This window comes from Semicossyphus pulcher, unplaced genomic scaffold (genome assembly GCF_022749685.1).
Source record: "Semicossyphus pulcher isolate SPU_LCO1_2020_fin unplaced genomic scaffold, fSemPul1.0.p SCAF_6, whole genome shotgun sequence".
NCBI classification, from domain to species: Eukaryota; Metazoa; Chordata; class Actinopteri; order Labriformes; family Labridae; genus Semicossyphus; species Semicossyphus pulcher.
Genome location: NW_027211737.1, coordinates 28803976 through 28829138, shown reverse-complemented (window position 1 = coordinate 28829138; position 25163 = coordinate 28803976). Strand labels below are relative to the sequence as shown.

Below are 25163 nucleotides of genomic sequence, written 5' to 3'. Positions count from 1 at the left end.
TAAAACACAACTAAATGTCTAAGTTTGAAAAGATTGAAAAGTTATTTTAATTTATCTTTGTATATGTAGTAGGTGTCTATAGATGTGCATGAATGTACTTGTATGTATGCTTTGGTGTATATGTATGTGCACTATATAATACTAGCATCTTATTATATTATATATTTTTTTGTCTATTATTATACTTCAAATATAATCATTATTTTTCTTTATGAAATAAAAACATATTTTGAGAACACTAAAGTTACAAACGTTTTTTATTTGACCAAATAAAAAAGTTTACTTTAACATTTGTAACACCTGACATAGAAGTCGGTGATAAAAAAACAAATATTCATATTTTAGCACTTAACACAACACAAATTATCATTTTAATGCCAATATGATGGACAGCTGTAGAAAATGTTGAGCAAAAAAGATTCATCTATTTCCTATCAACACTTGTTCCCTGGATGTGAAGGCTGTGGAGGCTCTTCAACGAGGACTTAAAGCTCAGATTTTCCTGGTTTCAGCTCATACATTTCAGGAAGTGAGGTGAATAATCAAGTTAAGGAAACCTTCCATCTTAAAACAAAAACAACAACTTTTTAACTATCAGGAAAGAAGGGAGAGAGAGTCTGCAGATGGACTGGGCTCATGTTTAAAAGGACGGACCAGTCCAATCAGCGAGGATTCATGTCGCTCGAGGGTACCTACCTTTTCCGGTTTGGTTAATGCCGTTGTGTTCTCTGATTTGCCGTTGCCGTTGTGTTTTCTCTTTTGCCGTTGTGTTTTCTGATTTGCCGTTATGTTTCTGTTTTGCCGGTTTGATTTGCACTTCAGGGCCACCGTACATCTTTGTGCTGGTTTTTGTTTGTGTTCACACTACAGACACAAACAGGCTACAGCTAAACAGGGAGGTCTACATGGTCCCTCCTCTTTCTGAATACTGTCAAAAGTTTCATAATAGTTCTATCAAAATTCAAATAAACAACTTAAGCAGATTTGCTTCAGGAGGCTATTTCTGGAGCAAATTATGACTGAATGAATCTGGTCGACCAACTCCGGCACTTTACATGGTAACGACAGTGGCTGTCACACCGCCCACAGGAGGGCGCTAATGTTACAATCTGCCTGCCGAACTCCAACGAAGAAGAAGAGGAGGCGTAAGGTAGCAGGTGCCTAAAGTGCCTGATTTATATCCGTTGTTGGTGTCCTTTCGGACGAAATTAAAGGTAAGACGCGCCGAGTGGAAGGACCTTTCTTTCTGTATATTTAAACAAAGTATCTGGTGCTCCCGGTCTTGTTTAAAGTGACTGTAGCATATCCCAAGGAGATTAGACGTGCCGAGATTGTTTTGCTAACTTAACGTTAGCAGACGTGAGGTTCATTTGGCCTTGTGTTGTGCTTTGAGGCTATCTGTAAAGTGTGCCTTGCTTCTTACATGCAACTAAACGATATTGTCCCCTGAGCCAGTCTGCTATTGAAAGAAGCGGCTCTTTTTGTTGCAGCACCAATATTCTCACTTGCATTGTGCTACAGTGGCTAGCTCCGAAGCACTCGAGACCAAAGTCTATTCAATGTTTGTATATTTTACAATAACTTTCAGTTAGTGATACATTCGTGCAATAATTTGATCATTTTACGTCTGAAAACAAGTCGTCAGACTTACTCCCTACATTCGGCATATATGTGATTGCTGAGATTGTGTTTCTTTTGACAAAGTCTTAGCTTTGAACTTTGAACTGCTGTAAGAATGTTTCCGCAAACAGAGGAAGCCTTTTGGTCAATCATTTATAGTTTAGTTATAGTTTTGAGTCTTTGCCTTGTTACAATTCTAAGAATTTAAATGTTACCCTCCTCACGAATCGTTTGTTTGGATGTCAATACACAACTGTTTTATAACTCATTCCTAGAAACGCATGAGCAACATCAAAACAAAAAGCTGCAGACCTGTTTTTTTTTTCTAAGAGCAAAGTCAGATTACAGCCGAAACAAATTTAAATAACGGATCAAATTTAAATAACGGAATAAGATAACAAAATTGTAGAAACACTGTTGTACACAGTGAACCTGAGACCAGTTCAGTGTTGAGTCTGAATGGTCACCAGATTGTTTTATTGCAAATCCTTACCAACAAAGCACAGCTGTCAGCTTAGACTACCTAAAATAAACAGTATCAGATCTAACAGAATGTAGATACTGTTGTAGTTGTTATACTACTATGGTAAGACTTATTTTGTAATTGACGAAAGGTCACAACGATTTCCCACTGTGGCCTAAATCCTCTTTAAGTGTGACAAGGTCACTGAGTCCCAGCTGATGCCTGGCTAAGCCTGAGCTGAGAGGAGATAAAGCAGTGAGTAAGAAGCTAACTACAACTTGTTTCTGATTTGATGGATAGACAGAGTTTATTAGCATCTAGAGTTGAGAGAATTTGATTTTGATTGTGAGGATATTGACGCCCAAAAAGAAATTCTGTTTCCATCTGCTCATTCACACATGCTGTCTGCCCTGTTTCTCTGCCAGGATGGCACAGTGGGGTGCCATATTCTCAATAATTGCTGCCCTCGGAGGAGCAGCGCTCTTAGCCTCTGTGCACAAGATCGATGAAGGACACACTGGAGTTTACTACAGGTGAGACTGCAGCACACATTGTTGTGTTCCTTTTTGTGGCTGAGACATGAGTGTGAAACTGCTCAGTAAGAGACTATGAAGAAGAGAGCATCTGCGTCAAAGGTGTTTGCCTTAAGCAACTTATCTGTGGACACTATAAATACCTGGGCGGTAAGAGTGCAAAAATGGTCAGTTGTTGTTGTATGCCTCTGTGCTGTCTCGGGTGCAGAGTATTTAAAGTCTAATCACAAGTTTTATAACAGACAAGATTAAATAATATCTCTTCACTTGCTTCAGTGGAGCTCTTTAAACAAATGATGATCGGCCTCTGAATAACTTGAGGGTCATGTTTAAGTATCTACAAATAAAGATGGATTCTACATCATGGGAAAATATTAGTCTGGGAACATTTTTTATCTTAAACGTTTAGAAATGAGTTGCCCAAGTATGATGGACTGTAAGAAAGGGGTTTCTGTTTTTGCCATCAGCAGTTAAATAAATAACTGTTTACATTGACTAAAATACCAAAGCTGTTTCTTTATGTCTCCTAACAAAGTTCTCCTCAAGTCTTACCATTTGAGTTTAGACCCACATCATTAATTAATTTTACCACTATTAATCAGACTATTTTTTTTCCTCTATAAGCTTCAATTCCACCAAATTATTTTTTAATTCAGTTATGTAGTCTAGCCTAAGTTATGATGATGATGCTGTGTGTGTGTATAATACAGAGGAGGGGCTCTCCTGACGACCACCAGCAACCCTGGTTTCCACCTTATGCTTCCATTTATCACCACTTACAAGCCTGTTCAGGTGAGTCGAATGAAGTCGGATTATTTCTAAATCCTAAAATCCTTTGAGCCTCTGTTCATGAATGAAATGAAACTTACGACAGATACTGTTTGTACGGAAAAAGGAAAAGAAAAATAACACATTTGTGTGTGGGTGTGGCCACGAAGTGTAACAGAACAAATATTGTCATGTGTCATAGAGACGTTGATTCAGCTCTAAGGGATGTTATATTACGTTTGGTGACACTGGCCAGGACTTCCTGTAACTATATTTACAACTAAAATCCAGGTTCCCTCAGTTTTAACCTGATTTCATACTGTGTTGATTTACTCTCAGTCCCTCCACTGTGTGCCTGGTGTTTTTCTCACGATGTCAGCGGTTTGTTTTTTGTCCCTGACATCAGAAAGAGGAATTTAAACATGAATATTTGTTTATTGTCTTGCAGACGACGCTGCAGACAGACGAGGTGAAGAATGTACCATGCGGCACAAGGTAGGTCTGATTCATGAATGACGCAAGTAGTATCAGATGTGGTCTTGAGATCTGTTACACTGGGTTTTCTACACACACACGCACACACACACACACACACACACACACACACACACACACACACACACACACACACACACACACACACACACAAACCCAAACAACACTTCTGTAATACGCACATGCTTCGTTGGAACATCTGAATCACTCGCTCAGACTGAAAATAGAGTCTCTTTATCTTCTATTTGTTTTTTGATATTGTCTTGCAGTGGAGGAGTGATGATCTACTTTGACCGCATAGAAGTGGTGAACTACCTCGTTCCAACAGCAGGTAAACTCGTCAGTGTGCAGCAGGCCCAAAACATCAAACAGCGTGTTTGTTCTAACCTCTCTGTGTATTTTCCATCACTTCTGAAGATAAAGCAGCACTGACAGACACATGAGACATTATTCTGTTGCCCTCTCTGCAGTGTACGACATAGTGAGGAACTTCACGGCAGACTACGACAAAGCTTTGATATTCAACAAGGTGCACCACGAGCTCAACCAGTTCTGCAGTGTTCACTCTCTGCAGGAGGTCTACATCGGCTTGTTCGGTGAGTCTGGCGGCTGCAGGCTGGATGTAAACTAACTACTAATCTTAAACACCTCTTCTCAGCTCCTTCATCGGTACATCTGCATAACAGCATGGAGTCAGCCTACAGTGGAGGGTTCGGAAATCCCCCACTTTATAGCTCGTTTCATTAGGTGGCCAGTGCCTCGTTACTCAACAACTGCAGAGCATATGGGCAGTTAGACCAAACATGCCTCATCGATCCTCAGAAAACAAACAGACATGGCGTGATGATGAGACATTTTGAGTGTGATCATGAATCATCATTAAAAGAGCAGATAAGTCATCACGTTGACATACTTTGTAGCAGTGTTGTAGCACTCGAGATGATGATGATGATGATGACTCGGACTCTGACTCACGCGCTGACAGCATGCAGACTCTGAAGATGGAGAGGGGGACTCTGACCTTTTCACTGATAAGAAATGATTTATTGTTTTCAGTAATAAGTTACTCACTTTCGAGCGAGCGCTGGCACGCGTGTTCACCTGCATGCACGTTCACTCGCCGCCTTGACGCCTAAAGAGGCGCCACATATCGTTCGCCTTGCTTTCAAAGATTTCACAGTAAAGTACAGTTACAAAGCTACCTGGGTATTTTTTGAGTGCGAGTTCACAAAAAGAATATCTACATACGTGGATGATGTGTGAAGTTAAATGTACGGCTACGTTACTGTCAAACTGTACATTTCAATATATGTGTATGCAGCATCGGGTGTGTCGTGGCGATGGGCAGATTACAGTCATATCTGTGTGGATTAGGCTAACGGGGTATTAAAAATGAAAACCTTAGTTAACAGTGGGTGGGTTGAAGGTATTTTAGAGTGTATCAGACGCCTGCAGTGTTCGCAGAAACGATGAGTGCGCATTCACGCATGAGGCACAGCGCTGTAACTTCATTGATAATTAATATCTCTAGACACACACAGGATCAGTCAGAATCTAATTTTCTTTCACATTCAAAAGGTCCCACTGTCAGTCGAGGTTCCAGTGAAATAGTTTGGAGTGAAACAGCTGTCCTCCTGATGAATCCTGCGCTCCATCAGAGCCGTCTTCAAAGTTTGATTTCCGATGCTAAAAGTTTATTCAGTTGTCTCTGGAGTTTCTTCTGTCCATTTAACACAAGTAAACCTTAAAGACTTGGACTCAGGTAATGGGGACTCGACTCAGACTTGACTCACATTCTTCTTTGGTGACTCAGACTCGACTTTGACTGGAGACACACTGGAGTCAACTCAGACACAACACTGCTTTGTCCCTACTTGTGCTTCCGAAGGAGTAGCACTGCAGAATGCGCTCATATTTCTACATGCATGTTTGGACAAGTTAATATTGATAAAACTCTGCTGATAACCTCCTGTGTTTCATGGCAAGTGTTGTCTGATACCAGTGAGTAGAATGATAGAATTACCAGTGCTGGTAATCGCCTGAAGAGTAACTCTCTGAAAACGTCATCTGAGGTCCCACACTGGGTTTCCGTTATCCGGGAATTGCAGTTTTTTTACTGGTAAAATCTGGTGAAGTCCAACATGAAACATGACAACAAAAAAATACATAATAATAATAATAATAATAATAATACATTTTATTTGTATTGCACTTTATATTTAAGAATCTCAAAGTGCTACAGAGAAGAAAGATAAAACAAGACAATTTTTATGTGTTAAAAGGAGCTTTCTTACGAAGATAAGTTTTTAGGTCCCGTTAAAAAACATCTGCAGTCTGTGGGACCCTCAGGTGGTCGGGGAGGGTCTCCCACAGCCTTGGAGCTGCAGAGGAAAAGGCCCGATCACCCATAGTGCGGAGCTTGGTTCTGGGGACTTGGAGGGTGTTCCTGGTTGCAGAACGGCATCACTGATTCATGCTAACTCCCCTCAGTGCTTCAGGAACATGCTAAACCAGCCGTCCGCATCAGCAGCAGCAGCCACAGCTCCTCTCTTTGATGCCACAAGCGCACGAGATGCCAGAGACATGTTCAGCTTTAGCCTATGAATTTCAGTTTTGTGAAGTTATTGAAGCAGAGTGCACCAGCGGGGGCGTGCTCCTGGGTGTAACGTTACGTCAGACTTAGAGCTGAAGGTTACTACAGACTTTAAATAACGCCCTGTGCACCAGTAAGACTTACATGAGACTTAAATAAAAGGGCGAGAGAGAGAGTCGGACAGTAAGTTGATCGACAGGTTTCGTTTTGTCAGACAAACCTGTTTGAAAGAATGAAAGAGCTCTCCCCTCAGCTGCAGCATGTGTCGGACAGAAACGCGACGCTGTCCCCGCCCTGCAGGTGCTGATTGAGCCTCAGATTTTCAGGGCCTTTGAAAACACACGTCACATGGACGCCCATCATGAGACCCGGGCGCAGCTGCGATCGGTGTCAGTTAGACCTGCTGCACTCCGTATGAATTCCAATCAAGAATCAGTCATAGCTGTGTCGGACGTAAGAGATGAGACCTATGTTTTTACGCCCAGCTGGTGCACTGGGCTCCCTTGAACTGTAGAAGGGAGTCCTTGTTTACAGTGACAGACGGCGTGACGGCTGACTCATGCGCGACTCCTCCGCAGGTTGAAAGTGCAACATCCATACCCAGTTGTACGCTCTTGATATAGCCTGCCTATAGATTGTTTTTAAGCTAAATAAACGCAGATAATATTTGACCGTAATTTCACCCGTTTGTCCCGAACATTGAAAACTTCCAGGAAACGTGGACCGGCACAGATTCATTTATTTGTGGTCCCGCATTAACTGTGCCTGTGCTCTGGCTGCTGTTATGTAAAGTATTTGACCAGTTGAGAGATGAAACATGAAATCTCTTTTTCTTTACCCCAACAGACCAAATCGATGAAAACCTGAAGTTGACACTACAAGAGGATCTCACATCCATGGCACCTGGTATCATCATACAGGTACAATAAGAGCTCCAGAAGAGGCTGCAGCGGGTAAAAAGTTAGTGAAGTCCAGCAGCTGAAATCCAGAGTGTCTCCCAAAACTGGAGCTGGTCAAGTCGTGTTATGAGGACTGTGGGGTTAGTGTAGTTACATGAAATGCCTCAGCTCTGGTCATGTTCTTTGTGTGTACTTTTGTACACATTACTACTCATGGAGCAAAGCTTTGAAGGTACTTTTTCAAGATACTTTATTGTTGTGAGACAATTTGTCATGAAATCCAAGCTGACAAAAGTATTACCCGCTTTTTTGATTGAACTCCACTAGGGATGCACGCCATTATCGGCATGTTATCGGTTTCTGCAGATATTTTCTGCCGTTAAAACAACACTTTAATTTTGCCTTAATGCTCAATGATTCCCTAGAAAAGCTTGACGTAATGCTACGACATTAACTCGGCGTGAGTGTGCACACACACTGCCTGTGTAACGGGTGTGATCTTGCATTGTGTCGTGTCGTTTAAAAGTATCACAGGATTCCCAGTTCGGTTGTTTATTCTGGTGATGGACAAATAAGGCTATCACTGGAATGTTCTCGAACATGCATTCAGGATGAAGCTAAAGAGAAACACTCATGTTAACACACATACACGCAGCTTAGCAAGCGGCTAACTTAGCTAGCAACACAGCATACATGCTAATGTTCGTAGAACAAATATAGTGAATATGCAAGTCTACAAATGCGCGTACGTCTTTGTCCATGTCTCAACTACTCCAGGTACACTTTATGCATTGATATGGTAACAGATTTGTGAACAAAATAAACAATTTCAAAATTATCTGCACAATGCCGTAGACATGACCTACCTCTTACATCGGTAAGTTAAACTGGGAAGAACGTAGGGTACGTCCGTCCCTGGTGGACAACCACGCAAATATTTTTAAAGTGACAGAACACTGAACCAAAATATGTATGTATAAACACATAAACATAATATTTAGATCTGATGGCATGGCAAGTGGAAGCATAATTAACCATGTTACACCTGCACCACGCCTCTTTCATCAAGCTTGAAGAAAGGTGCAAGATGTTTGCAGTCCGAAACGGACGGCAAGGTTGATTTCATTTAATGTATTTGTTCTGTGCAACAGGTCAAATTTGCCCTAGTTGTGGCGATTGTCAGGACTGTCGCAGGGAGAGCAGTTATATCGCCCAGTGAATGTGTACGTTTTAAAAAGCACTGTATTATAGGCATGATATCAATGTTCTCTGTAATAAGGTGGGGAAAAAAACATGTTAAATATATCGGCATATCGTATATCGGCAAAAAATTAAATATCGTGCATCCCAAGGCAAGGCAAGTTTATTTATATAGCACATTTTCAGCAACAAGACAATTCAAAGTGCTTTACACAGAACAACAAAAGCAAATAAACACATCATAAAACAAGACATTAAAAAGCAAAGTGAAGATAAACTAAAAACAGCTAAAACAGAAGTGAAAATATAAAAAGATAAGAGTTAAAGCAACAGTGCAGATATAAATAATTACAGCATAAAACCTGAACGCTGCTTCTCCATGTTTGGTTCTGACTCTGGGGACAGAAAGCAGACCTGTCCCTGACGACCTGAGCGGTCTGTGTCAGGAGATCACAAATGTATTTTGGCCCTTGACCGTTCAGCGCTTTGTAAACTCCACTAATAAAGTGATGTTGTACATCATCGTCACCTTGTTGTCTCGCTTTAAAAGAATGCTAATAAAAGACATCTAAAGATGGACTGGCCTGTTCGGAGCCCGGGTATTGGAGTGTTTAACAGTAAAGTCAGCCTAGTGAAACTCTATATAGAGTCCATGACAGTAAAAGTCTTGTTCACAGTTTGCAGCCTGCAGGGACTTTAACATCCTGTATAAACCCCTCTCCCCAGCGTGCAACACTGTGAGACAAGACACTGTTCTTCAGCTAAGTAAAAAAAAACATTTTGTCTGACTTTAAAATGAGCCTGCGTGCTTTCCCCCCTGCAGCACCCCCCCCTCTACGCCCACATACACACACTCAACTCCTGATGTTAAATGCTCCATCAGGGTTTAATACTGGGCCCCGTGTTTCCTGTAAATCTCCTGACATGGTTGAAACAACAATAGCACTTCTTCTTGCACAATAAATAATTACTTTTCAGACGCTCTTTGAACAGGACTGTCTTTGTCTCAGGAGTTTTCCCTCACTGCCTCTTTTGTGATAACTCCCGGTCGGGTTTTTTGTGAACTTTGAACTCTTTACCTGCCTTCCTCCCAGGATTAAGTGCTCCTTTCTCTTTGTGTGTCTCACTGATCCGCAGGCAGTCCGTGTCACAAAACCAAACATCCCAGAGAGCATTCGCAGGAACTACGAGCTTATGTGAGTTTTCTTTTTTCTGTGCCCTACAAGGAATGTTCCCTGACCCCTCAAGCCAGTGTTGTGTATTTGTTTTCCCTCCCAAACGCATGGACCCGATGTTCATCCAACTCTCCTGCCAAGTCCTGTAGAGAAAGAAAGACTTGGCTGTTTCTTGTCAGTCGGTGAATCAGCAGAATGTGGTTGGTTACAGCAACCCTGGTAATGAGAGGGAATTCAGGACTGACAGCTGCAGTAAGGCTCAGTATTTATTAGTCAGGATGTGCACGACCCCCAGAAGAGCTGATTTCAAACAGAGCTAGTCAAGTCCAGCAGCCGTGGTCCACTTCTGTAGAATCGGGCTGAAATGAGAGCAGGCAAAGTTATGTTGTTAGGATCATGTGGTCAGTGTTGTTTACTATCACTGGACTAAATCCTTCGGCTTTGTAAAAGTGGCTTTGTATTTAGAGGACCGTCTGACACTTCTGTGGTATTTTACTGACTTTGTTACAGTGTGGACAGTAGAGAAAAGCTGGGAAAGTTTTTGAAGTATTTTTTGTTCCCATTGACTCATTCTTCTCCATCATTCCTGTGGGTTACAGTAACTATTAAAGGGCCACGATCGGGGGAGTTGGTTACATCACGGACGGTAAATGAAATGCAGCAGCAACATGAGCAGACTGGGAACCACAAACGTTTTCCCATGTTGACATTTAAACTTGTATCTGAAACATGAGGTATTTCATGATTCACATGTGTTTCACTGCAATGACTCGTGTTAATTTTAATAGGCAAGGAGACTTACTGTGAGTAAGCATGCTTTTGGTTTCGATTTCTAATAAGTGGTGCGTGTTGGAAGTGAGTTTTACAGTCTGTGGCGCTTGGCTTCAGACTTGTTTGCACTCCAGTAATGTAAACGGCTCTCAGCGGTTCAAATGCGATGACTGAAAGATGGTCCAGAGCACCAGGACCAAGACACTGGATTTTCTTTTTTAATAAGTTATATTATTTCAGCTTAGAGAGATTAACCAACATGAGCAGCATTGGGACCCTGATTGATTTGCTTATTTTAATAAAATAATGTTTTCCAAGGAAGCAAAGGCTCGCATGAATTTGCAGGATTTAGTGAGTAAGCACTAGCAGAGCATTTCAGCCGATGGTAGCACCGGGTTCAGCTGCTCCATTCAGAGTTTGGAGCAGGATGTTTTTACTTTGCAGTTGAGTAAGTTGCGATTGTGCGTGTGACTGAAGTCGATGTCGCAGTAAAGTGCAGATTATTAAGACTCTAAGATGCACCTGCTTAGGTTTACGACTTGCCCTCACATTTGACCTAAAATGCAGTCAAATGGAGTTGTTGATGGAAGAGAGGACTGGAAGACCTACTGCTGATAGATGATCTGCTGACACGCCTATACTTTATGCATGAGTGAATCTATTTCCTCAGCAGAAAACGATCATTGAGTCTGTCATTTAAACAGCAAAGCTCAGGCTCCAGGACCACCTGGTTTTAATAGTGAATGGGCTACTGGGTTACTTTGTGCTCAGGAGAGCAAAGTTTAACCAGCAGTAATGGAGTCGGACTCAGCAGGGTTTAAAGCTGCCTCACTGTGAAATCGTCCGATGAAGGCTGCCTCATGGACTTGAGCTCTTTCTTCACGTTTTGTCAATATGCAGTTTTCTTCAGGGAATCAACTATTCGTTCTTACGGAGCCCCTGAAGTCCCAAAAGGGGAAAATGTTACCTTGTGCCCACCAGATAAAAACTTGTTCCAACAATGATACATTTGTTTTTGTTACTTTTGGGACGTCGGGGGCTCGGTACGTTCGGCTGTTACGTGAAAGAACTTTGAAGGAATCAGAATTCTTGAGAAAAAAATCTGAAAGCAAAAGTGCTGCAAAGAGATTGTTTCCATCCTCATAACATTTAACACCGTGTCCAGCTCTTTATTGGCATCTACGTGAAGTCCTGTGCACCGCCAAAGAAAAGTCTCGGGAGCGTGCAGTGTGTGGAGCTTTTGCTGCTTTTATTTCAAAACTGTATTAAGAGGCTTCTAAGCAGCGTTCATGTTGGCATCCAGGGCTGCAGTGGTTTGCGCCCCCACCTCACAGCTAAAAGGTTACTAGTTTGAAACAAACAAATATGGACGCCTCATGTCGAGCAAAGTCCATCACTGACTGTAATTAAACCACAATTTAACACATGGAGAACTACATTGTCATTTTTAATCCTCATGTTACCAGCTTTCTAGTTATATAGTGCCTTAAACTGTTGAAGTGAACACATGAAACAGTACACGAACGCATCATCAGGGGCTAGTTGAAGAACAGTTTAGAAGAACTGAGTTCTTTAATTAGGCCTCTATTAGATGCTGGGAAAACGTACGTAGTAGGTCTAATGTGCCAAAGACATTAATGTTGATTCGTGTGTTTATACGTCTGCAGGGAGAGCGAGAAGACGAAGCTGCTCATCTCTCAGCAGACTCAGAAGGTTGTGGAGAAGGAGGCAGAGACCGAGAGGATCAAAGCTGTGATCGGTGAGAAACAAGAAAACAAAGAACCTTTTCACAGTTTGTTGTTCAGGGAGACGTGCGCTGTACACAGTCATGTATTTTTTGTTTTACAGAGGCTGAGAAGGTGGCACAGGTAGCAGAGATCAAGTTTGGACAGAAAGTCATGGAGAAGGAAACGGAAAAAAAGATCTCTGAAATCGAAGGTTTGTATTCAGGAGTGGAAGAAATGACAAGATCCTTGCTGCTTCACAAGTCCTTCTTTAAGGAACGTCTGTATTATTTTACTAATTTATCTAAGTATAAGTTTTGAATAAATCTCCACCTGTAGTTAACATGTTGATATATGTATAGATCTGTAAACATATTGATATATGTCACATTAATTGATTTTGCCAGCTTAGCAGATATTAATACAGACATTGTAACTATAGAAGGTTTTGTGAAGTATAAGTGTTAAGTAGCTTAAAAATCCTACATAGAACTTAAAGAGGTAAATCTCTAATATCTCAGTTTCCTTCTCTTTGGTGCCACCTATGGGGATAAACGGCAATTGCGGGAGCACACTTCCCAGATATCCAGACAGTGTTGCTTGTGTGACGTCCACGGTCGGCCACTGTTTTCTCGCAACACTTGCAGAGAGCGGAAAAGCAGCCGCTTAGCTCCGCCTACCCTCTCCGCTGCTGGCTGATGGAAAACGTGTGACTAACTGGGCGCCGCTGGGGATTTTTTCCGCAATAGTCGTTCCCAGTCTGTAATACTGCAAATGCAAAAGCTTTCATCAGTGGGCCACAGGCTCAATCACCATTGTGTTAACTCATTCGGTGATTGACGGTGAATCAACAGACATTTCAGGGAAAATCTTTGAGATCATCAGTTTAAAGCTCCTGTGGGGAGTTTTTCACTGGTTATGAAACAGACTGAAATTAATTGTGATTACTCTACATGACCTACAAACGCAAACCAGACCATCAGCGCTAATATTATTTCTATATAGTTATTTTTAATGCCTGAAACTGCTGGCGGGGGTAGGCGTCAGACAATTTTCACAGTTGTTCTTGTCCCAGACAACATCGGTCATTGAATTGGATCAGTTATATACTTGTACAATCTGTACACATGCCTTTAAAAGAGACTTTTCTCCTTAACAGGCCTTGAGGCATTTATCGGCATGACTAATCTTTACATGCTGTTGAGGTTTGCTAATTACACAGCCCTGGTACCGCACATGCTGACTCACTAAGAAGGACACAAATTTATGAAACAGCCCTCATCAGTGTTTTCAGTTCCAGCTTTGATTTTCCAGCTATGACAAGTGAAGTGGTGTTCTTCATAAAGCAGTTACAAACGTGCGTGTAAACAGAAGGGACTGAGATTACAAAGAAAAGCTGCTGTTATGACTGAGTACATCGCTCATTGCTTTCAGCAGCTGTGCTGTGTACAATCAGACATGCTTATTTCTAACCATATTTGTTTTGAGTTCTGGTTAGCTCTTCGTGTCTTGGATCCAGCTGTTTCATCGTATCTCATGTCTGTAGAACTCAAAACTCAGTATTTACAGCAGCTTGCTACTTTCCCAGCAGTGAAGCAAATTCAGATTCCTTTTTTAAACCGTCCTCCCGCTGTTGATTCTTACAGTGTTTGTCTCTGATTCGTAGACCAAGCTTTCGTGGCCCGGCAGAAAGCCAAGGCAGACGCGGAGTTTTATACATCGCAGAGAACAGCTGAGGCCAATAAGGTAAAGCAATGACACAGACGCACACCCCACCTTTGCCGGGACGAATAGATCCTGAAAGGTTTCTGATCTGAATTCTGCTGCCCTTCTTGCAGCTCAAGTTAACACCTGAGTACCTGCAGCTGATGAAGTTCAAGGCCATCAGCTCCAACAGCAAAATATATTTTGGGAACGACATACCCCAGATGTTTGTGGACTCTGCAGGGAGCTCTATCAAGGCCTCTGCAGCCATGGACATTGTCGGTGAGCAAATTTTGGACCTGGATTAGCAAGGACAGCAGTTGGACCCGCAGGACCACCCAGAGGTGGAGGACTATATGCTGAAGGGCAAGAGCCATACCCGCAGGCTGGCTGGTAGGTTCTCCCTCTGGCCCGTAGCAGCTCTGCTGACCTGGACCCGTATTTCTCAAACATCTCAGAATCACCCTGAAACTCTTCTACCTGAGAGCAGAGGACTCGAGGGCGTCCTGTGCTTCTACTCTGTTCTGATAGAGATTGTCTAGACTTGGTAAATTTAGGTGGAAGAACAAAACAAAAATAGCATCACCTGCGGGTGTACAATAAGCTCCTTTTTAAAAACTGTTAATTAGCCAAAAGAATCATTTCCAGGGATTTGCCTTCTCACTGCTCAGCTCCTCTGGTCTGTGCATCATGAGAGCCCAGTCTGCCACAACATCGAGGATCACAAATCTATTACAACGTATGTGTTTGTGTTGTGTTATTCATGTATGTGCATTTGTTCTCATTGAGCATTTAAAGCAGTAAAACTTTCAATCTGTTCAAACTAAATAAGAAAAGGCAAAACAAACTAGGTAAAAGACTGATTATTCTTCTTCATTAAGCTTTCAGGTGCGATGAATCTTTACAGTTATCAACAAAGCGGATAGTTGTTATTTTATCTGCATTGCCCTTGTTACAGGAATTGACCGTTCGCTAATCCCTCTGAGTTACTGCTGCTGAGCCTCTCAAGCTTTTGATCTGAAAAACAGATTTATCATCAAATTAGAGAGTAATTCTTCCAGACACTGGGTCCTTGATTTTAGAGCAAAAGCAGGCTTCTCATTTCTTCTTTCTCAGCCGCCGTCAAGTTTGTCAGCTGCTATGACAATGGTAGCTTGCTAGCTAATTAAGCTAACCACTCATGGAAGTGGTTGACAATGCACCCAACTGCCTTTTAATGCGGCTTAAACTGACTTGTTTTAGAATATTTTAAAATTGTTCTTAAATATGCACTCGGTGGACACATACATGATATCACGCTAAGAAATTGATGCTTAGGATGCGGTGTGTCCCAGACAAAATAGGCTGCATCCTTACAATTCATGATCCATGTAGAAGGAGGGAAATAAATTGATTATTCCTGTATTGCAGTGTAGAGCTTGTTTGCCTTAGAATTTAAGAATGTCAAGGAAAAGTTCAGGTTGTGTTATTTTGTTCTTACATTAGCCAGTTTGGCTGCTTAGCAACAAACAGTCTGTTTTCACTCATAGATTAACACAAAGTTTCAGTTTGTGGATAAACGGATGTTTTGGCTAAAACATCCGAGAGCCTCAGGACCTGCGTTTGCTGAGTGGGTAGATACAACACGGTGGATGCACTTATGCTGAATGCTTTTTTTTTTTTTTTTTTTTTTAAACATCACAAAGCAATGTTAGCAAAAGGCTAACTGTTGGCAGTGGAGGTAACCCTTGGTTACTACTGTAGGTCGATGTACATGCTAGAAACTGCAACACAAAGTTCAATCCATTCCATACCATCTATTTCCAAGAGGTGATTAAACAACACATCATCCTCCACGCTTGTCAGATGGAGATTATCTCTCTTTCTACAGCTCGTTGCACAACTTTCATCTTGTTATTTTAAATTGCGTGTTTTACATTCCAGCCCAGGGCAGCTCTGCTAATTCCTAGAATGACTTGACAAGATTAAGAGAGTTATTAAAATGTAGATATTCTGCTGAAAAGAAGGACCAAATATGTGTCGCTCTTAGGACCAGAGGCCGTGACCCCTCTACAGACCCTGACAGGAAATGTCGGTGCTGACACAAGAAAGGGATGATGAATGTACTGTGTGGTAGCTGCTGGCTGGCAGATGTAATATCATCACTCCGTTGGTTTGTATTTATGTGTCTTTGTAAAAAATTCTTTTGAGTATGGGGGACCTGTTTGATATGAATCGACCACATTTTGCTGCATATGTATGTAGCACTGTTATATCTGATCTGCATCAGGAGTTTTGTTTAACAGTGCCCAATTAAAATGATTTTGTTGGGTTGTTGTGACAAGAAAAAAACAGTTTGTACTTGATGTTTCCAGAACCAAACTAATAAAGCAATGCTAAATCAGGTTTTAACACTAGACCCTTTTTAGCAATTGTTAATTTAATGTAACTGTTTCATGCATGTCATGTGTATCCAGGATAGAGATAGACCGATATGGTTTTTTCAGGGCTGATACCGATTATTAGTAGTCAAGGAGGCCGATAACCGATATTTGGAGCCGATATTCATTTGCAGTAAAAGTGAAAATATTGGCGTCAAAATTTTGAATAATACAAACTCCAACACTTTGTTTAAATGCCTTTAAGCATATGTTTATTAAACAAACAAACAAAAAGCGCAGGGAGTTCCCAGGGTCAGCAGCATCTCTTATAAAGTTAAATAAATAAATAACTTCCTGAAGTTTTATAAAGTAAATAAAACAAAGTTAAATCAAATTTGCAAAGAAATGAACTTTTTCTGCTCTCCGCCGTGTGTGTGAGCGCTCTGCATGCACAGCTTTCACTGCTGATTGGCTGTTACCCGTGCCATGGCTCTGCGTGTAACCAATCAGTGCTGTGGGTGGGACAATGCTGGAGACGGAGTAGTGACTGCAGACAGAGAGGCGCGGCTGCATCAGAGCCAAAATAACCCAGTTTTAAATTGATCTCTTATCGGCCGTCGGATTAGAAAATAAAAAAATAAAAAAAGGCAGATGTCGATATGCGTCAAAATGCCGAATATCCTCCCCGATAATCGGTCTATCCCTAATCCAGGATAAGTATTGCCTTAGCGCCCTTGGCAACATGTCCCATTGCCCTGGAGAAGGGAGAGATCAAAGGTACTGCATTATTGAGGCTGATGGAACCTTAGAGAGCAGCGTCACTGAGCTCTAACAAGGAACTCGCTAGAGAAACAGCCTGTGTGCGTCAACATTGTCTTTAGGTATCATTTAATCATTTTGGGCGCCTGGATTGGGACCAAATACCAAACCGGACATTAATGTGTATCCGGGATTTGGCAGTCTAGTTTAGTTTTCCAAAGAATTACCAATTAAGTCATGTTTTTAAAGGGGACGCAGGAATGTGTGGGCATTGATTTGGCATGGCGATTGGAGCCAACACGGTGCAACAATATTTTTGAATAGTCTGAAGCCAAATTCACTGCAACACAGTCCAGCCTCTGTTCATTCTCTCCTGTACAAACAGAATATGGTGTGTTACTGGCGCGGCTCAGCTAAAGGTGGTTTCAGAATTTCTCTGGTTGATGAAAACATTTGTTTTTTGCACTGATTTTAAATTGTGAATGTGCAATCAAGATATTGTCATATGACAATAAAGTCTTCTGGGTTATTCTTTGACAAATCATTGGCCTTATTTAGATTTTATTGCGAGTCCAATGTGATGTTTTAGATGTCGGTTATTAATAAAAGTGTTTTACTTTAATGTTAAAATAAGAAGAAATGAACACGTTTTAATTGCTTTGTAATGACGATGTTCTTACAGATGGTAACATAACTTCAAAAAAAGAGACCATCCCTAACTTCCTGGTTGCTAGAGCCAAGATCTGTTTAAAATATCACTTTTACTTTTGCTGTTAAATCCAGGGGATGATGTGTTTATGAATACCCCGCGGCACTCTCCACCACAGTCCAACACAAACTCCACACCAGCAGAAAAAAAGAAGTGATATCTAGTGAAGGCTGCCTTGTCAAACAGAAATCCTCATCGGAGGAAAACCAGGCTTCATTCATACAGAAGGAGCAATTAATTAGAATGTTAGTCAAGCTATATCTACAGAGAATACTGAAATATCAACATGAAGCTATTCAGTAACATTCAGTCAAATGTTTGTGCTTTTTTTATATAGTTTTCAATTCAAAGGCACAAACGTTTCAGAAATGTTTTTATCAAAGTACAAAATGGTCAAATAAAGTCACACGAGAGGCAGGGCTGTTGAATATCAGCACTGCATGGATTTGGTCACTACATAATCACAGCCGTGCTGATATTCAGAACAAAAACACAACCTTGAGTGTGATATCATTTTACAACATTTACTAATTAGCAACAACAGATTGTTATTTTATGTTTCTTTAATCGTTCAGACCACCTGAAGCTGAGAGATACATAGTTAAAAGTCCCAGCGCTGCTATACTCGTTATCAGCACTCATGGAATGTTTCTGGTCCAATCAAATTACTTGGCTGGAACTAACTGTTGCAAAAGAAACCACATCACTCTTTTGACAGATAACCTGGTTGTTCAGCGGTAATCTGATCAGATTAAAGCTACCGGATTGGATCATATCTTGGAAACGGGTTGTTCAAAAGAAAAAACGGATTACTTAAGCGGATAAGATCAGGTTTATCCAGATAAAAGCTCCAGTTTGAGTTGTTCAGAACTTTTTAGAAAGATTGGGATAACTTGAATCCACAAAATCCAGATTACCCTGATCCAAGTAGAGGGGAGGGTTCGGGCTGGATCAGGTTAACAGAATGTAGTAAAGCTTTTAATTTGGGTCAAACAAAACAACATTTTTACAATGATGATGGTACTTTAGATATTTTTTAAAAAGTTTGCTCTTGGATTGCTGATTTGCTACCGTGACATAGTAGATGAGGTAGACTTTAGGGTTGTGGGAAAATATTTAGCAAAATAGCTTCAGTATAAAATATTCCTTGGCAACTGTCATGAACTTTTGTTTTGTGTGGGTTCTGGCGCCCCCTGTGGACAAGGTCTGTAGTTTGAAGTCCTATACAGAGCTCTGGTAATCTGGATTTGGTAATCCTTAAAAGTCTGTATCTGGATAAAATTTATCCTATCCAGTTTTCTTTGAACAACCGGGATAAAAGTTAGCTGGATTACCTGATCCGGGACAGGAAAAAAGTGGATTTCCAAATCCGGATCATTCGTATCCGGATTAAACGACCGGGCCCTGGATTTTTATTTGATTTTACAGCTGCTAATTTAGGGGCGACTGTGGCTCAGTGGTAGAGTGGGCCGTCCTTAAATCGGAAGGTTGGTGGTTCGATCCCCAGCTCCCTCAGGCTACATGTCAAAGTGTTCTTAGGCAAGACACTGAACCCCAAATTGCTCCCGGTAGCATGGCCAGCGGTGTGTGAATGTGATGACTGATTTAGGCGCCTTAGGTAGGCAGCTTGGGTGGTCGGAAGACAAGAAAAGTGCTTTATAAGTACAGTCCATTTACCATGTAAGTTCGTACACAGGCAATAAGACGCAGCTGACTGCAGTTTAATTACAACCACAACCACCAGTGTCATTTATGACTGGGTAGTTTTAGACAAGTTGTTAATCTCCTGAGGGTTTATACTTTATAACAAGACACATGACAACTTTAATTAAATAATAAACAAATAAGGAATAATATGAAAATCAATAAATCCCTTTAAAGTTCCCGGAATACTGAATCACCGACTAATCTGCTTTCCAAGAACTACTCACAGACGACATGACCGGTTCCTTAGAAGGGGAGTCATGACTCTGGCCACCTGTTGAATCACAGATATCAATATTCACTTTCCTTACTTCTCCAAACTCCAGAGAGACATACCTGACTCTTTGGTGGCTAGGTGTTCTATTATGTTTACCAGCTAGTAGCTACGAGTGTGTTGAGAATGAACATAGCGGTAACGGTTGCAGGCCACAGAGCTAAACGATGAGCTACAAAGCTCCCTACAGCTGTAACACAGTGTTTTTAACATTCTCATTTAATACACAGAAAATATAAAAGACCGAGTTATAGTAGCTGTAAGTATGTTTGAACAAGTAAACAATATGATTTAAATAGTTTAATTTTTCTCTCTATATCACTCATCACATCACATCATCATTGATCCTGTCCTGTCATGCCTGAAGATGTCTTCTTGGACGAAACCCAGACAGAGAGAAACATGATCTGCATCTAAGTTGACACACGCACTGAGCTGAGTAATCTCATCAGTGAAGTAGAGCAAAAATAAACCAAACAAAATGGTCTTCTGATGTTACAGCCCTCTCTCGGGAATCCCCTGAATTTCCAGCAGCAATTTTATGGTTCAAGGGCGTCAAAGGTGCCGCCTGCAGGATTGCTTCATGTCAGTAACGCAGCTCTTCAACATAAAAGAAACAGGAGAGTAAGTCACTTTTATTAGAGTGTAACTTTGGTGTAGATGACGGCCCCTCCTCCTGGAGAAGTGAGGGGAAAAAATCTTCAGCTGTACGAGCTCGACTCCCAGAAGAAGTGGGACAGCAGCGGAGGAAAAACACCAACATCACCTTTTCCTAAAATACATGGAAAAGAGTTCATCCAGGATTTCCTTCAGGAGTCCACTCAAGTGGAGACATTAGTTTAAAGCGGGTACTGGCTGTAAAAGGGAGAACAAACTGCCGCATCTGAAAATAGTTATTTTTGTGGGAGCTGGAGATGTAAGAGGTCGTGAAAAGAAGTGAAAGCGGTGATGAATGAAACCTGCACGGCGATTGGAGAGGCATTTCCGCCGATCCTGCAGGGGATATGGGAGTATGTGAGAGCGAGTCAGGAGGAGATCCTGCTCTCCCTTTACCTGCCTGCGTCCTGCGCCTTCTTCATCCACGTGCTCTTCTGCGCACCTTTCCTCGTGCTGGACGTGCTGGGCAGCGTCAGTCAGCGGGTCCGGTCGTTGAGGATCGCTGCGGGCTCCGGTCCCCCGCCATCTCTCCGTCAGTGGGTTGACTGCTTTTGGAGGGTGCTGTACATATACCTGACCACCGTGCTCCCTGCCACCGCCGTGTTTCAGTTCCTGAGGACCCCCTCGTTACCGGAGCTGGCTCCGTCCTGCTGGCAGCTCTTTGTGGAAGTCTTCGCATGCTTTCTGCTCTTTGACACGCTCTTCTTCATCTGGCACCTCTCCATGCACAGGTGAGCAGCACGCACCTATTACATGTCAGATGTAGGCTATGTCTGTACATTCTAGCCTACACTGATGAGATCACTGATAATGTACTTCGAGTTTTGAGTTGGAAATGTTATCCATCGCTATTTCTGTCTGCTTAAGAAGAAGTTTAAGAAGCATCGTCATTCTGTCGAGAATAAAAACATTAAATAGTCCCCATGTGCGTGAGCGAAAAATCCGCTGTTGGCAGCTTCAGCTCAAAATATCCATATTTATATAATTGCTTGATTACTCAATCAGCCAATAGTTCAAGTGCGCCTACTAATTTACTGATTAAACTTTTTAAACTTTAAATACTAGGCTTACTTACTTTTTTTAACTTAACTACATGTTATAGACAGCTGTTGTTGTTTCATGTTCAGATTTTTAAAATAATTAAATACAAATCAAACCAGCCAATAGTAGGTATATAGCTAGCATCAGTCCATTAGCTATATGAATAATTATCCGTATTCCAGCAGTATAATACTAATAATTATCTAAAGGAGATCATTGTAAGTTCATTTAGGTTTAATGCCTCTCATGTATTACTAAATTAAACCTTTGAGTTCAGGACCTTTACTGTTGCATTAGCCTACTTTTAATTAATTATCGCATAAGTAGTGTGAGTGTTTCTTTCACCACTGAAATGCACTCCTTTCCCATACCAAAGCGATTTGCTGTAAACATGTGCAGCTCATACAGAACAGATGTGTTGTTGTTGTGATGAGCTGGGCGACGTAATGCGTTCCACCTGGCTGTGCACATTTGATTAATGGCATTAATTGCATTAGAATGGTGAACAACAACCAAATTAAACGACCTGACAGACTGCTTAAGATGTTGTAAAATAATTAATAAGTGTATCTGAATGCATTGTTTTTAAAGGGGTGCTCAACGAGACAGTATCGAACCTTGATACAGTTTGGGCTTTAAAAAGACGAAGCAAAGCCTCTTCAAAGTAAAGCTGAAGAGCACAAGATGAATTTTACCCTCTTGTGATTCAAGCTACAAGAACTCTGAATCCTACATTTCCCACAATGCAACCAATTAACATATTTCTTTGTATGTGGATGGTATGTTCCCCGCTTTGCAACATTGGCTGTCTGTTCAAAATTGTTCTGAAAAACTGTTTCAAAGTCCAGCCAGAGATAAGCCTGATGACATCACTATGACATCATCAAAGACAAGTAAAAGGATTTTCCTGAGCTCAGTTAGGAATCTTAAACTTGTATTAATAGTATTTGGATGTAGCACTGGTGTGGTATCTACTTTCTATCTATTAGACTCCAGCATGTCTACCTGAGAACACCGTAGAGATTTTCCATGACAGTAACAGTCTAACCAGAGACAGCTGTTTGTCTGTTTCTCTTCAGGAATTCTTGGCTCTACCGAAACGTTCACCAGCTGCACCACCAGCACCACATTCCTTTTGCTCTGGCCGCTCAGGACACCAGCCCGGCCGAGCTGCTGTCTCTGTTGCTGCTGGCTCTGAGTAGCGCCTGGCTGCTCGCCTGCCACCCTCTGAGCGAAGCCGTGTTCCACCTCATCAACAGCTGGCTGGCGGTGGAGGACCACTGCGGCTACGACCTGCCCTGGTCCCTGCACAGACTGCTGCCCTTTCTGGGAGGAGCCCCCCACCACCAAGCCCACCATAGCTTCCACAGTGGAAACTATGCCCCCTACTTCACCCACTGGGACCACCTCTTTGGCACATACCGGTCAGCTGTGCCGTGTTCACGTCAGTGAAAAGACTGCTGTTTGCAGCTCAGTGGGGATGATCTAGGATGCAATGAAGGACATTTTCTGCACATTTACTGTTTACCTTTTTATATACGAACTGTGAAGAGACATGTGACCTACAGTTAACAGCAAACCTACCATGCCATTACAATCACATGTGCCCTACAGTGTCAGGACATTTTCAGAGCTGAGACAATAAGATGCAATTTCTAATTCAAATGATTGAAATATAAATAATTCCTACAAACATTGTGAATTCACTACATGGACAAACGTCCTTGTCATATACAGTATTTGTTACGGCGTGAATGCTGACAATGCCATCGTACATTACAATGATTAATGTGACATTTATTTTGATTGATGCTGATCATAAAGTAAAATGTGTTTAGTGAAAGGGAAAACAAATGCTACTTCATGTCTGCAGTGAGCTCATATTCACTCCTGCCATGCACCCTTAAAAACTACTAAAAGGAATATTACAACATTTAAGAGTATAAGAGTTACATTAAAAGATGGATATACTTCTCATATTGGAAGCTACAAGCAGCAGACAGAGCGCTTAGCTTAGCACAAAGACTGGAAGCAGAAAACAGCTTGCTTCAGCAGACACTCCTGGAAGCGACTGCTTCTGTCCAAGAATAGTCCGGCACAAAAATGTATAATAATATAACAAAGTATATTACCTAGGTATATAGATACCTACCCTCTGTCAGCAGTTTCAGGCATTAAAAATAACTATATAGAAATAATCAATCTTGTCGCTGATGGTCTGCTGCACTTACACAGCTCTTTTCTAGTCTGACTCTTTTACACTTTATGTCTGGGGTTCAGTGTCTTTCCCAAGGAAACTTCCGCATGTAGACTGTTGCAGTCAGGGATCGAACCGCCAACCATCTGACTGCGAGATAACCAACTCTACCACTGAGCGGCTGCCCACCTTCTTCCATCTACTACCAGTTTTTATGCTTAGCTAAGCTAAATTGGCTGCTGGCTTCGTATTAACAAAAATTTACAAATGTATTTCACAAAATGTCAAAGAATTGATTTAATATGACAAAATGATCTGATAAAAGTCAGTTTATTATGAAAGGTAAAACCTCAATAATTAATTGGACCTGTCTACAATCTAAAACATGTAAATATTTAAAGTGAACATTGATTGGTGTGATGATTCCTTTTTAAACCTAAATGTGACACAAACTAAGGACGTGCATAGACTTTAGAAGGAACTAAAACCCACCACCTTTAACTGTAATTAAGGGGGACACTGTGGAGCGCGTCACCACCTTTAAGTACCTTGGTGTGGTCGTTGACAATAGTAGTCTTTTAATGAAAACAAAAAATCACAGCAGCGTTTGCACTTCCTCCGCGTGCTCAATCGGTTTGGGGTGTGCAGCGAATTAACGTCAATGTTTTATCACTACATGGTTGAATCTGTCCTGACCTTTGCCATCATCTCCTGGTTTGGCAGCCTCTCATTAGGAGGTAAAAAGAGGTTAGGACACGTTGTTAAAGTTGCCAGTAAAACCATTGGTGTTACACTACCTGATCTGCCTACTACCTTTTGCAGGAGGCTCAGGACATCATACAGTGTCTCGATCATCCTCTCCATGCCGAGTTTGAGGCCCTACCCTCTGGCGGGAGATTTAGATTGCCAAAGGCTGAATCTAGCAGGATGAAAAATTCATTCATAACACAAGCCATTACACACAATGAACAGTTATAATGCATCTATTCCTCAACAATGTAATGATGGTACCGCCTTCAGTTGTCCTTTTGTATCTGAATTTGATTGATTGTGTTTTCTATGTTTTATGTTTTTTTACCTGCCTGCAAAGCAAATTTCCCTCAGGGGACAATAAAGTGAAAGTTGAAAGTTGAAGTTGAGCCAAAGCTGTTAATTTGTACCATATTTTCTTGATTAGTGTTTTGTAACGACTGTTATAACTAATGCTTTTCAATCGCACGTAAATGTGTGATTGAAAAGTTCAGCTCATGAATCACAAATTACTCTGCTGTTGCGGTTAGTGATCCGTTCGCCCCGGGCCTCTTAGCCGTCTACTATCTCCAACACAGGGTCCTCTGGGACGAGACTGGACAATGAAAACCACATGTTTATGGAGAACAGCCTTTCAGTCACTTCCTTCGGCTGTAACCTTTGTAGTCATTTCTTTCACTGCAGAGGAATTGTCATCAATAAGGCTTAAATCCAGTAAACCCTCTATTTTTCCTCATAATTCTGTACAGAAGCCAGCTGGGATTGTG

The 25163-nt window shown here is 41.5% G+C and overlaps 2 protein-coding genes across 2 annotated transcripts; both read left to right on the top strand.

Annotated features, from left to right (window-relative positions):
- Positions 1-1136: 1136 nt before the first annotated feature.
- On the top strand, positions 1137-16336 carry erlin2 (ER lipid raft associated 2). Its single transcript, XM_069683685.1, has 12 exons — positions 1137-1214; positions 2509-2616; positions 3327-3408; positions 3833-3879; positions 4149-4210; positions 4350-4475; positions 7319-7392; positions 9709-9767; positions 12185-12276; positions 12366-12455; positions 13908-13987; positions 14080-16336. Exons 2-12 carry the CDS (start codon positions 2510-2512, stop codon positions 14251-14253), a joined length of 993 nt encoding a protein of 330 aa, XP_069539786.1. The 5' UTR covers positions 1137-1214; position 2509; the 3' UTR covers positions 14254-16336.
- Positions 16337-20504: 4168 nt separating this feature from the next.
- ch25hl3 (cholesterol 25-hydroxylase like 3) lies at positions 20505-24780 on the top strand. The gene is made up of 2 exons (XM_069683491.1): positions 20505-21139; positions 22529-24780. The coding sequence occupies exons 1-2, from the start codon at positions 20700-20702 to the stop codon at positions 22899-22901; spliced, it is 813 nt and encodes a 270-aa protein (XP_069539592.1). The 5' UTR covers positions 20505-20699; the 3' UTR covers positions 22902-24780.
- The last annotated feature ends 383 nt before the right edge of the window (positions 24781-25163 follow it).